This window comes from Zootoca vivipara, chromosome 12, assembly GCF_965207765.1.
Source record: "Zootoca vivipara chromosome 12, rZooViv2.hap1.1, whole genome shotgun sequence".
Taxonomy (NCBI): Eukaryota; Metazoa; Chordata; class Lepidosauria; order Squamata; family Lacertidae; genus Zootoca; species Zootoca vivipara.
Window position 1 is genome coordinate 43,611,930 of NC_142595.1, and position 14,516 is coordinate 43,626,445.

Below are 14,516 nucleotides of genomic sequence, written 5' to 3' on the forward strand. Positions count from 1 at the left end.
TGAAGTGGGATTAGGAGTATAAAAGTAACTTTGGATGATATCCAACCACTTGAATGCCCACACATCCCCTTACTCTTCTTCTCCTGCTGAGGAGATGATAGGATGCAAAGAGAAGAGAAGGAAGGGAACACAAGAACTTGAGAAGCAGCCTTACACTGAGTCCATTAGTCTATCCAGCAGGGCTGTGCACCAAATTTAGCCATGCCCCAAGCCAAATTGTGCCTAGTTTGGGAGATCTGGGTATCTATCAAGTTCATGTGGTATAGCCATGAATTGCAGCAGGTTGGATTAGATAAAGCAGAACGATCCAGGGCCGCTGTGGAGAGGGGCATCAATCAGTATGTGAATGCCAGCATCAGGCTGAAAAGGCCCTATCTGATCATCAGCTGTACCTTCCTGAGAGAATGTAGAAGCCTGACACCATCCGGCACTCCTTTAGACCAGACACACAACTCCATAGCATCTATGGCTCCTGCAGCCTTTTAGAATTCCCAGGATAAACTTGGATTTCCTCACTTTTGGAATCTCATACCTCAGTTGACATCGGGCTGTGAATGGAGACAGGAAGTGATTCACCTTGCCATACGTAGAAACTGCTCCACACTCAGAGGTCCCTAATACTTGACAAACCCCTAACAGATAAATACCACCATAGACATGGAGCCTTATTCTACTCCCCACTTTTATTTGCACCAGAGGTAGTCAATCTGTGGCCCTCCAGATGTTGCTGAATGACAGCCCCCAGCAGCTTACAACAGACCATTATTATCAAGGATCATGGAAGCTGTGGTCCAGAAACATCTAGACGGCATAAGAGTGCCAATCACTGCCTTAAACAGATGGGCCACCCTGACAGTCTTCTGAATTAATGTTTCCTACTAGAGTAAGAGAGAGATGTCTTGAACCAGTGGTTTTCACCCAGTGTGGTATCCTGGGGTGCCTTGAATGATGGTCAGGGGTGCCGCAGACAACACTGGCCACTGTCCCTCTTTGCTTGCCTTTCTCCTCTAATGCCCTCTTGTAACTCGGCCTCTCATAGGATTGTACAGCCTTGGCTAAAAGCTTCCCAGGTGAATGGTGCCTCTGGGGCTGACCTGGGGATGCTTCCATGTGGGGCAGTGTTAGGAGCTACCTCTCTTTGGGGTAGGTTGGCAGCCCAAAGGACTCGCAAGGGGAGGGGAGAGGAGGCTGAGGGAACACACCAAATGGGAGGGTGTTTGAAAAAGGGTGGGGGACTGCCAGCTCGGTAGGCAAGGGGTGACATAACTGGGCTTCTGAGCCCCACGGGGTGCCACTGGAAGGATGTAGTTGGTCAAGGTAGTTGGTTTGTTTTTATTACTGGATGTCCTGCATTAACAAGCAGATAGGACAAGCTGACCTTGGAGGTCTCTTCCTAAGCTTTGATTCTGTGATGAGACAGATTTGTTTACCTTGCCAGTTGCCCTACTGGTGATGCAACATAAAATCCAAAAAGATTGCAAAGGTAATTATCTCCTCAATAATTATTAAAATTATGGTAATTAATTCACCTGGAAAAGATCCAGAAGGCAGAATGGGAATTAAAAAAATAAAAATAAAATCTGGAATGATTAAAAGCACCCCGGTGTTCCATAGACAGCTCAGGTAAGGGAGGAGAGGTGAGGCCAGCTTTTGCTTTTCATTGTATTGGTTAGATTTCAAATCATAGCATTCAATCAATTCTTTGTGGCAGTGCTGAAGTTAATGAGAAGCTGGATACCTGCCTCTTTAAGAACAGAATTGGCAGAGTTGGTTGTCACCAAATACATCCTGTTCAAGTCAGGCTGGTGATAGTAGCAATATTGGAGAGAGACAAAGGAGAGTCTATTTGTAGAATGATATTAGTTATCAGGATGTTGTTCCTCTGGCTGCTGCTTCTCCTGCTGCTTCCCAATATGGTGCCCAAAGTGCACACTGTTGTTTGCAGCAGAAATAATCCTGTGCATATTCCACATGAGTGGCATTTACAATGTGTCCTTATTGTCGCTGAGATAGTGTCTCATATCCATTACATATTCCCCAGCATTTCCATCTATGAACACCCATCTCAGGTCTTTATAAGCAGCCTAATGTAAGTAAATAGCTCTTAAGATCATTTCATTTATTCTTTCTACATTTATATCTGACTATAAAGTACTTGGTTGGCTTTGAAACCCAAAGTGAGATTAAACCAAATAGTAAGATTTTATAATACTATTTTACTCTTGTTCAGAGCAGTACTTTTAAAGAGGGGAAACACCATCCTCCAATGAAGCATAGAGATCATTCTATTGGTTAGATTTCAAATCATAACATTCAATGATTTTTTTGTGGCAGTGCTGAAGTTAATGAGGAAGTGGATGCCTGCCCCTTTAAGTACAGAATTGGCAGAATCAGCTGTCACGAAATACATCCTGTTCAAGTCACACTGGTGATAGTAACAATATTGTGGCGAAGCAAAGGCGAGTCCATGAGTAGAAGCATATTTGTGATGAGGATGTTGTTGTTGCTGCTTCTCCTGTTGCTTCCCAATATGCTGCCCAAAGTGCACACTGTTGTTTGCAGCGGAAATAATCCTGTGCATATTCCACATGAATGGTATGAACAAGGCGACCTTATCATTGGTGGGATAGTGTCCCATATCCTTTACATATTCCCCAGCATTTCCTTCCATGAACACCCATCTCTGGCTGTTATTAGCAACCCAATGTAAGTAAACAGCTCTTAAGATCATTTCATTTATTCTTTCTACATTTATATCTGAGTAAAATGCTCTAGGTTTTCTTTGAAGATTAAATCCAAGAGTAAGATTTTATAAGACTATTTCATTTATACTTCAGAGCAATACTTAGAAAGCTGGAAAACACCATAACCTGCTCCAAGTTACATGGTATCTCTCCATCCTCCAATGAAGCACAGATCACTCTCTACCGTAGACCTCCCCAGTCACAGGGGCGGCAATAGGGTTCTGCGAGAAGTGGCCACGCATTGGGCACTGATCCATGGGAGTGCTGTCTCAAAACCTGGTAAGCAAGGCGCTGGGCTTTGAGAAGCAGTCATGGGCTCTGACAATATCCTAGAATCCTCATGCCTCCTTCCCAAAGCCTAGTTTCCCAGAAGCCTACTTTCCCAACCTTGGAAACTGGGCGGGGGGCTCAACGACCCTTCCCAAGTGAGACTTGTGTCTCCTTCCTTCCTTAAGCCGGTCACAGCTTTACCCACCTTTGGGAAGGCCATGCAAGGGCTAAGTGAGTGCAAAATTTTAGCCTTACCCCGGCTGCCCATAGTCCTGAAATCTGCCACTCCCTATCAAGCCCATATAGCTAATTTTTAAAAGCCAAGATGGGCAAGGGTCAAGGGACTGTTTGGCAGCTTCAATTCTTCAAGCACAGTCACTACATCCTCAGGCCACAAAAATTTAAACTGATCCAGCAAAGATGCAAAAGAGGCTGCACTGCATACCATTTCACTCACTCTAATCATGGCATGCAACTCTGAATCTTATTTATTCCATCCCTAAAGTGTTTTTAAAGTTATAATAGCAGGCTGCTAATGTTATAAGAGAAAGGCTCTCTTGGCCAGATAACAAAAGAATATTAAACATTGAAAAGCTCTTCCAGACAGCTAGTTATGCTTCTTCCCTTCCACGTACCGGGTACAGAAATGAAACCTCAGTCGTGTTTGGGTTGATTCAGATTCAGATCACTACCACTTGCTCTCTAGCCATCAATTCTCCTGCCCACAGTAATTTAGCATGGCAGACTTGCATTGGAGAGATCTGGGTTCAAATCTCCATTTTCTTGGCCATCCACAACCTAGAGGCTCTCATGAGTATGTAAGGGGAGAGAGGAGAACTGTGATATCCAGCTTGAGCTGCTTTGTTGAAGGATGGTATAAAATTGAATTCATGTCTAAACTACATTGAAAGCAATCAGGGACAAGCTTCAAATGCATTTAGTAATAATAAGACTAGAGCCATTTTACAATCTTCACTGGGCATTCTTCATATTCAAAAGGGCAACTACCAATTCCTTTATTTTCATTTCAGAACAGTTTGCATTGCTAGGAAAAAGAACTGATGTAGTAATGTTCAATAACTGTGCATGTCTCTAGTGGTGAAAAGCAACATGGTTAGAAAAACTGAAGATCATTTCTCAAACTATGTGTTCAGTCAAACTTATTCAGATGGAAGAGAGATCCAAACATTAACTCTAAAAGCACAAAACAATTTCCATATTTCCAGCATGATTTTATTAGCCAGTCGTATCCCTCAGATCTAGGTGTTGTGCACTGTTTAATACCCCATAAAATAGTAACACACTTTATTTACAGAGTGATTACGAAGTTCTACCCACACATCCTCGCCTTGGTGTTTGCTGTTGATGAGATCAATGAGAATCCCAAGATCTTGCCCAATGTCACTCTTGGATTCCACATCTATGATAGCTATTTTGATTCAAAGATGACCTACCGAAATACTCTGGATCTGCTATTTAACTCATATCACTTCGTCCCCAACTACATATGTGGCATTCAGAAAAATGTAGTAGGAGTCATTGGGGGACTTAGCTCTGACACCTCCTCATCCATGGCAGATGTCTTACGTCTTTACAAGATTCCACAGGTAGAATATGGGTATTGAAATATTGGTATTTCATGCTGTTATTCATACTTTTCTCCTTTCACTAGGAATCTGTTGATGCATAAATATGAAGTGGTAAAATGGAAAAGGGAAACAGGTTGCAATATATGGGTATATTTTGGGGGGTATAATATTAATACCCAACAATGTACATGAAAGAACCCAGGTGTGTGTATAATATATTTAATGGAAGATTGTTCAAAAAGTTCCATTTGGATGAATGGGGCACCTTGATGGGTTCACATTACATTATTCCTGAAAGCACTGCCATAGCCGCATGAGAGATATACCAGTCCCCATCCATAGTGATGAAACTGGCTTACAGAGGCATAAATAACTTGAGACAACAATGTCCCTCTCTGTATAGATATGATGAAGTTTAGTACTGTCCACTTTCAGAGGCTAACCGAAAACAAATTTCTTGTTATTTGTGAGACATTTGGGGATGGATATATTCTTACCAATATGGTATTGTTCTGCTGCATTCCTAGAATCATAGAGTTGGAAGAGACCACAAGGGCCATCCAGTCCAACCCCCTGCCAAGCAGGAAACACCATCAAAGCATTCTTGACATATGCCTGTCAAGCCTCTGCTTAAAGACCTACAAAGAAGGAGACTCCACCACACTCCTTGGCAGCAAATTCCACTGCTGAACAGCTCTTACTGTAAGGAAGGTCTTCCTAATGTTTAGGTGGAATCTTCTTTCTTGAAGTTTGAATCCACTGATCCGTGTCTGCTTCTCTGGAGCAGCAGAAAACAATCTTTCTCCCTCCTCCATATGACATCCTTTCATATATTTGAACATGGCTATCATATCACCCCTTAACCTTCTCTTCTCCAGGCTAAACATACCCAGCTCCCTAAGCCGTTCCTCATAAGGCATTGTTTCCAGGCCTTTGACCATTGTGGTTGCCCTCTTCTGGACACGTTCAAGCTTGTCAGTGTCCTTCTTGAACTGTGGTGCCCAGAACTGGACACAGTACTCCAGATGAGGTCTGACCAGAGCAGAATACAGTGGTACTATTACTTCCCTAGATCTAGATGCTATACTCCTATTGATGCAGCCCAGAATTGCATTGGCTTTTTTAGCTGCTGCATCACACTGCTGACTCATGTAAAGTTTGTGGTCTACCAAGACTCCTTGATCCTTTTCACATGTACTGCTCTCAAACCAGGTGTCACCCATCCTGTATTTGTGCCTTTCATGGACTTTTCTGGACTTCTTTTTAGTTGCCGTACTTTTTGCTGGTCTTTTACTTTCATAGGATATGGTTTCTTGTGGTCACATAAGAATAAAATGCACAATATTCAGGAAATCCACAGGATTTCCAGGAGATCCTCCCACGAAAGTTCTTAGCAGATATGACATCAACCTCTCCCTACAAGTGTTATAAAGATTATAGACCGAAGGAACATGATCAATTGCTTGTATTTATCCAGTTCCACTTTGGAGTATTGTTGAAGGCAGTGCAAGGATTAAAGCTCTCCTGTTTTTTGAGCAATATATTTTCTATGTAAATGGGGGTCAACCTTGTCTAAGATTAGTATACGGTATATGGGATATACAGGATTTTAATTCAGATAAACAAGTGTGTTGTGAAATCTTGTTTCCACTCGGAAAGGTTTGGGCTTTTCCCTTTTTCAGATTTCATATGGTTCATTTGAACCAGCCACAAATGATCAAATAAAACTTGCTTCCCTCTATCGCATGGTCCCCAATGAAGATCTTCAATACAAGGGAATTATTCAGTTACTTTTGCATTTTGGATGGAAATGGGTCGGGCTCTTCACTCCAGCTAATGAAGCTGGGGAACGTTTCTTACAGTTCATTGAACCAATGCTTTTCCAGAATGGAATCTGTTCAGAATTCACAGAAAAAATTGAATTCCATCTGCATTTCACTGGTAACATACTGGATATGGTGGGTGACACAGGGATTTTGTCCCCACCTTTCATGTCAAGCAAAGCAAATGTGGTTGTTATATATGGAGAAAGTACATCTATTTTATGGCTATCAAGTACTATAGAGCTAAGGAATATGATTCAGCTGATATTGCCTCCATCTAAGAGGAAGCAACCTGGAGGAAAAGTATGGATTACAACAGCCCAAATTGATTTCATATTATATTATTATAAAAAACTTATTGAAATTAATATACAAATGTTCCATGGTGCTATCTCCTTTGCAATTCACTCCAATGAGATTCAAGACTTCTCAGACTTTCTAAGGAGTGTAAAGCCTTCCTGGGCAGATGGAGATGGTTTTATCAATGATTTCTGGGAACAAGCATTCATTTGTTCACTTTCAAATTCCACTGCTTCAGCAGACACATGTACTGGAGAGGAGAAGCTGGAGAGTCTCCCTGCACCATTTTTTGAAATGAGCATGACCGGCCACAGCTACAGTATCTATAATGCTGTCTATGCTCTGGCCCATGCCTTACATATTATGTACTCATCTGAAGCCATTAGCAAAAGGACAAAGGGCGGAAACAGACTCTTTCCTCAGAATGTAGAACCTTGGCAGGTAATGTTTCCTCTTATAAAGTGTTCCCCTTGTAACGTAGTCAGTGTTGTGGGCTGTATCTATGTATAATGTGTGTTGGCATTCATCTCTAAGTAAATAATTAAAAGTAATAAATACATGAAAGATTAACCTTAAATTATTTTATTTCCTATAATTATAGTAAGCAGACTTTAGATTATACAGTCTTTTGTAAATGACACACAAGCAGCAACTACTTGACAAGTTCATAATTGTTCTAAAAATTTAAGCATTTAGGACTGGCACTGTTCCAGTATTTCTACTGGCATTTAATTAGACCAGTGGTTCCCAATTAGGTAATTACTGAGTTCCTAATTTGCTTTTGAAAATTTTGATAACTCTATGGTAGTTGCCTGTGCAAAGCAATGTTCTGAAGAATAAGCAAATGATTTTAAGTATACTTGAAAAAAACAGACCATAAAATCTTTGATTTTACCATGCCAAAATGACCAAGATTTAGTTGGAGGGGAGGCAAATCTAAGAAATTATGATCTCTCTCTCTCTCTCTCTCTCTCTCTCTCTCTCTCTCTCTCTCACACACACACACACACACACACACACACACACACACACATATGCTTTCTTCATTGTACTGTACTTTAATGAAATATATACAGTACCAGGAACCAGACAGGGCCTTCTTTGTAGTGACGCCTTCCCTGTGGAACGCCCTCCCTTCAGATGTCAAGGAGATAAAGAACTACAAAACTTTTAGAAGACATCTGAAGGCAGCCCTGCATTGGGAAATAATAATAATAATAATAATAATAATAATAATAATAATAATAATAATAATTTATTTACACCCCGCCCCACCCATCTGGCTGGGTTTCGCCAGCCACTCTGGGAGGCTTCCACCAAAATATATATATAAAAAATACTGTAATCCATTAAACATTAAAAGCCTCCCTAAACAGGGCTGCCTTACTGGATCGAGGCCATTTAGGGCTTTAAAGGTCAGCACCAACACTTTGAATTGTGCTCGGAAACGTACTGGGAGCCAATGTAGATCTTTCAATACCGGTGTTAAGTGGTCTCGGTGGCCGCTCCCAGTCACCAGTCTAGCTGCCGCATTCTGGATTAGTTGTAGTTTCCGAGTAACCTTCAAAGGTAGCCCCACGTAGAGCGCATTGCCATAATCCAAGTGAGAGATAACTAGAGCATGCACCACTCTGGCGAGACAGTCTGCAGGCAGGTAGGATCTCAGCCTGCGTACCAGATGGAGCTGATAGACAGCTGTCCTGGACACAGAATTGACCTGCGCCTCCATGGACAGCTGTGAGTCCAAAATGACTCCCAGGCTGTGCACCTGGTCCTTCAGGGGCAGAGTTACCCCATTCAGGACCAGGGAGTCCTCCACAAGTATTTAATGTTTGATTGATTAATATTATTATTATTTATATGCACCACCCCTCCAACTGGGATGCCTCAGCCACTTGGGAGTGTTTCTCAAGCTGCCTGAAATGACCCTTGTGGCCACATTGTGGGTGTCTGGTGCACATGTGTGATGTCATGCACTGCATGTGATGTCACAGATTTGGAGGAGTCCAGGCAGAGGGATCTCTAAGGCTTCTCTCAAAGGGTCTGTAAGGGGCTCCATCGCCCACAGCTGCAGCAGGAAGCAGTGATGGAGCCCATCACAGCAGCAGGAGGGCCCACCAGAGCCCTTCCGGCTGCAGAATGTTGAGGGCTCCTGGCCCCATCATTAAGAATTTTGTGGGTGCCTGGGAACCCAGGGCCCTGCAGCGATGGTGCCAGTGCTAGGCTGTTTGACTGCAGAGGAAAATGATGTCATTTTAGAGTATTCAATGCAATGCAGGGATTCCAAAATATAAAGCAGCAGTAGCAACAACAACAAAAACAACACAACATTTATGTGCTCCTCATCTGATTAAGGTACCCCAGCCACTCTGGGAAGTCTCTGACGAATTAAAACACAAGACAAGAAACGTTTAAAACTTCCCTATACAGGGCTCCCTTCAGATGTCTTCTGAATGTCAGATTGTTCGTCATTTCCTAGACATCTGATGGGAGGGTGTGCTGCAGTGCAGGTGTGGCTATCAAGAAAGCCCTCTGCCTGGTTCCCTGTAACCTCACTTTCTGCATTCAGTGTCTGGGCTTAATGATTGGGGTGCGGATGCTCCTTCAGGTATACAGGAGCAAAGACGCTAAGGGCTATAAAGGTCAGCATCAACACTTTGCATTTTACCTGGAATCATACTGGGAGCCAATGTAGTTCCTTTAAGACCAGTGTTATACGGTCCTGGCAGCCGTTCCCAGTCACCAGTCTGACAGCTGTGTTTTGGATTTCTTTTAGTTTCTGAGTCAACTTCAAAGGTAGCCCCACATAAAGTGCACTGCAATACTCCAAGCGGGAGATAACCAGAGCATGTTCCACTCTGGTGAGACATTGCACAAACAGGTAGGGTCTCAGCTGGAATACCAGATAGAGCTGGTAGACAGCAGCCCTGGACACAGAATTGACCTGCTCTTTCATAACATCTGTGAGTCCAAAATGGCTCTCAGGCTGCACACCTGGTCCTTTAAGGCCACAGTTAGGGAATACCCCACACCTACCCACCCCCTGTCCCCAGAAACACTCCGTCTATCTTGTTGGGATTGAATCTCAACTCAAACAGGATGTTCACACCCAAACAGATTGTCTTGTGATTCTCTTTCCACCTAGCTCCATATATTGCTGCAGAGAATCTCATTCAACAACAGTGCTGGGGATGAAATCACATTCAATGAACACGGTGAATTAGCAGGTGGATTTGATATTACAAACCTGGTCACTTTCCCAAATAATTCCTATGTCAGGGTCAAAGTCGGAAGGCTGGATCCTCAGGCTCCTCCTGGCAAAGAGCTCACCATGAATTGGGATGGAATCCAATGGCACAGAGTCTTCACTCAGGTAAGAAAATCACTGCACACAAGTGGGAGAGTGTGTAGTTTTGCCACTTGAGGTGAAAAGGGAAGTGCTGCCCAACTGCTGCTGCCACTACTAATAATGCTACTAATAATTTTATGAATAAGTAAACAAATGAACCATATTCATTAAAAAGCAATAAGCCCAAAAGACATGTCACACCAAGAAGCATTAGACAGAATGCTAAGCTAGCTGTATCATTGTGAATGAACATTGTAATCTTCATGAATTTTTCTGTTGCCGCTTGAGACTCTAGTGTTGAGCTGGAATCATAGAAGCAGGGGTGTTTGGAGGTGTTTGTCAGGTTGGCCCTGGCCACAGGCCCAGGCCCAGGGGGAGCCCCCCCCAAAAAAAATCATGGCTTGCTTAGAGCAGCTAGGAGCCCGGCTATCCATTCATGTACTCCATGGGTTCCATGCGTTGCTGGGCAGGGCATGCAGGTGAATCTCAGTTTCTTGGTGGGTTTATCCAGCTGCTGGCATTGGCCATCAGAGCAGCTGTGTTGGAGGGAAGAAAAGAGAGGGAGGGTGGAAGTGGAAGGAAGGAAGGAAGGAAGGAAGGAAGGAAGGAAGGAAGGAAGGAAGGAAGGAAGGTGGTGAGTCAAGTGGGGGATGCAGGAAGGCAGGCAGACAAACAGACAAAGGAGGGCAAGTGGCGGAGCCAATATCCAAGGAGAAAGTGACTGAAGGAGCACAAAAGGTGACAAAAAGTGTTGGCAATGTAAGAAGGTGGAAGGAACACTTTACCATATGTGGTGGACTTGCTCTCTAGTTAAGGAATTCTGGGGAAAGATTTATAATGAGTTGAAAAAAGTGTTTAAAAACACTTTCCTTAAGAAACCAGAATCCTTTCTATTGGGTATAGTAGGAAAAGAAATACCTAAAAAAGATTTGAATTTGTTCTTATATGCCACAACCGCAGCTAGAATATTGATAGCAAAGAACTGGAAAACACAGGAGATGCCAACGGTGAAAGAATGGCAAATGAAAATGTTGGACTATATGGAACCTGCTGAACTGACCGGAAGACCACGTGACCAGGGAGAAGGGACGGTGGAAGAGGAATGGAAGAATTTTAGAATTTATTTAAAAAATATTGTAGAATTGATGTAGGAAGAGAATTATAAGTAATCGTGAAGTTGCAGGTTTGGAAAGTAAGCTGAAGTTCATTTTGGACAAGGTGTTAGATGGTATAACATGATATAAAATAAGAAATAGAAGATGTGAATAGGTTAAGGAAAGTAAGATATAGAATTTGCCGATAATGATTTGTAATGAGCTGCAGGGAGGGGGAACATGAGGAAGTCCCCTTTCAAAATGTGATGAATTATTGTAAGTTTTCTTTTTCTTTTTCTTTTCTTTTTTTGTTGTAATAATTATGCTGGGATAATTATGCTTGAATGTATGGAGGCGAATCATTGTATAATCTAATAAAAAAATCATTTATAAAAAAAGGTGACAGAAAGCAAACTTTTTGAGTTTCTTCTCCATGGTTCCTCCCGACTTTGGCAACACTAATACATCTCCTTGCCCCCTTGCACAAGGGAGCCTAGGTACACCTCTGCATAGAAGGCATCAATACCATCACAAGCAGTTCTCAGTTTTTCTGGAACTAAAGGTGGCAGTATGATTGCTCTTGCTTTGAGGATATATATTCGTAAAGAAAAACATCACTGGGAAAAGCTCAACCTCAGCTGACTTATGAAGGAGAAATCTTCAGTACTTCGGTCCAGAAAGGAATTACTATTATTTTAAAACAGCAAAATATATTTATTAGTTCTGCCTTAATTCCATTATACCTCGAACAATGCCCGTTTCCACCAAATAAATAAATAAATAAATTCTGTATAAAGTTAAGTACCATTGGAATATTGACTTAAGATAGTCCTCTTTCAGGTTCACATTGATAAACATTTTTGGAATGTTTTAATGGCCACATCCATTTTGCTTTCAGGATTGTTAAACCAATATTTGCAAAATATCGTGCCCTTTTCCTTGTATATGAAGGATGAAGAGATTCTTTTTGCATATATTGAGAGTCATTGGGGGAAATGTTGGAAATATTTCTTTTTGAAAAATGACACCAGAATTTATAAATTGATTTTGCAGAGAACAAAAGGTTCCAACTTATTTTATGTACATATTGTATTGTAGTCCCCTGTTTTTTATAAAGCTGGTTTTATAAAGCCAGTCCACCACAACTGCAATACATCTGCCCAACATCTTCACTGCCTCTCTTTATTCCAATGGTATAAATCAGACATCCCCACACTGAGGCCCTCCAGATGTTTTGGCCTGCAACTCCCATGATCCCTAGCTAACAGGACAAGTGGTCGGGGAAGATGGCAATTGTAGTCCAAAACATCTGGTATAAATAGTAGGACCATCCAAATAGGAGCAGAACTGCAGTAATTCACTACTTCCAAATCCCAACTCCTTGAACCTCACTAAAGGACATCAAGTGAAATTTCTAAAGCAAAGGGCATGAGGCTTCAGTTCAATCAAAAGAAATAGCCAGTTAGATCAAATTATCTGATGGTTGTATGAATGGTCAATATAGGTATGAAAATTGTAATCTTCTTGTGTTTCCATGATGCTTCAGGATGAGAACAGGAAACACGCGGTGGCAGCAGGAAGCCCATTAGCTAAAGTGGTGCTTCAGGTTAAGAAAAGTTTCAGGTTAAGAATCGACCTCCGGAACAAATTAAGTTCATAACCAGAGGTACTACTGCATTGACCTCTTTGTGTCTCTTTGGACAGGTGCCACCCATTTCCTTATGTAATGTCAACTGCCTTCCTGGTTATGAGAAGAAAAAGAAGGAGGGGAAGAAGTTTTGTTGTTATGATTGTGATCCATGTCCTCGTGGGATGTTCTCAGATGAGAAAGGTGAGGGATGTCATATTACCATATACAAGTTATTTAAAAAAAATTCTCATCAAATCAGAAGTGGGGTTTGCTATGTCTCGTCTCAATTTACATTGTTTATTAACAGTAGGAGAATAATTTCCCTTCAGCCTCAGTAAAAGCTTCCACTATGAAGAAATCATCTTAACCTTCTAGGGAGTATAACATGAGGATGTGAGCTTGGTCTGTAATGTAAAGATTTTCCAACGCTGTATCTATGTACATTCTACATCATTTAATGCACTTTCCCAAATGGCTCACTGCTGAAATGCCACATCTTACACATTTTAACAATATAAACCATGAGTGTATGTCCGCCCGCTCTGTTTTGATGCAACAAGACAAAAAAATTGTAAATGCATTCTGTCCTGGAAGAAACTATAGTTTTGGGGGTGGGAGGATGCAATAGAAGTGGTAGTCTTTTCTCTAAGAAAGCTCTTTGGGGATCTTATCTTCAAAGCATCTAGGGCACAAGCATTTGGGCTAGAACTTTTGAAACTTTTCCTCATGCAAACACTATCGTAAGACGACTCCTGTAAAAACCTCTTAAGCATAGTCTGGATTGTTTCCAATAGACATACAACTTTTTTTTTCAGGGTTGGAAACCTGTGCCAGATGTCCTCTGGATCAATATCCAAATGGAGAGCAGAATGAGTGCATTCCCAAGAAACCAAATGTCCTAGGCTTTGGGGAAACTTTGGCCATTGTTTCAACTTTCTCTGCGCTTTTATTCTCTCTGATCACAGCTGTGGTACTTGGCATTTTCATTAAGCACCAGGACACTGCCATTGTCAAAGCCAATAACAGAAGCCTCACCTACATTCTCCTCATTTCCCTCCTCTTGTGTTTCCTTTGCTCTTTGATGTTCATTGGAATGCCTAATAAGGCAACCTGCCCACTCAGACAAACGGCTTTTGGCATGGTCTTCTCTGTGGCCCTCTCTAGCATCTTGGCCAAGACTATTTCAGTGGTTTTGGCATTCATGGCTACCAAGCCGGGGTCCAGGATCAGGAGATGGGTAGGCAAAAAACTGGCTTATTCCATTGTCCTTTCCTGCTCTGTGATTCAAGTAGGAATCTGTGTCTTCTGGCTGGCAAAGTCTGCCCCATTCCCAGATGTGGACATGCACTCAATGAGTGAAGAAATTATATTACTATGTAATGAAGGGTCAGTTTTCATGTTCTATTGTGTTTTAGGCTACATGGGCTTCCTGGCCATTGTCAGCTTCACTGTGGCCTTCTTAGCCAGGAAGTTGCCTGACAGCTTCAATGAAGCCAAGTTCATCACCTTCAGCATGCTGGTCTTCTGCAGTGTTTGGTTCTCCTTTATTCCCACATACTTGAGCACCAAAGGGAAATACATGGTGGCTGTGGAGATCTTCTCCATCCTGGCTTCCAGTGCTGGCCTGTTGGGTTGCATCTTTTCCCCTAAATGCTACATTATTGTGGTGAGGCCTGAGCTAAATAACAGAGAGCAGCTGATACGGAGAAAGATGTAA

The 14,516-nt window shown here is 42.1% G+C and overlaps 1 protein-coding gene across 1 annotated transcript; it reads left to right on the plus strand.

Moving 5' to 3' along the window:
* The first annotated feature begins 4,459 nt into the window (after positions 1-4,459).
* On the plus strand, positions 4,460-14,516 carry LOC132592986 (vomeronasal type-2 receptor 26-like). Its single transcript, XM_088654798.1, has 5 exons — positions 4,460-4,621; positions 6,286-7,167; positions 9,872-10,099; positions 12,874-13,000; positions 13,615-14,516. The coding sequence occupies exons 1-5, from the start codon at positions 4,460-4,462 to the stop codon at positions 14,514-14,516; spliced, it is 2,301 nt and encodes a 766-aa protein (XP_088510924.1).

Excerpts from the sequence above, each read along its gene's own strand:
- LOC132592986 (XM_088654798.1), top strand. The coding sequence starts at position 4,460 with ATGACCTACCGAAATACTCTGGATCTGCTATTTAACTCATATCACTTC. Across the intron at positions 4,622-6,285 it reads GTCTTTACAAGATTCCACAG|ATTTCATATGGTTCATTTGA; the intron begins GTAGAATATGGG and ends TCCCTTTTTCAG. Across the intron at positions 7,168-9,871 it reads AGAATGTAGAACCTTGGCAG|CTCCATATATTGCTGCAGAG; the intron begins GTAATGTTTCCT and ends CTTTCCACCTAG.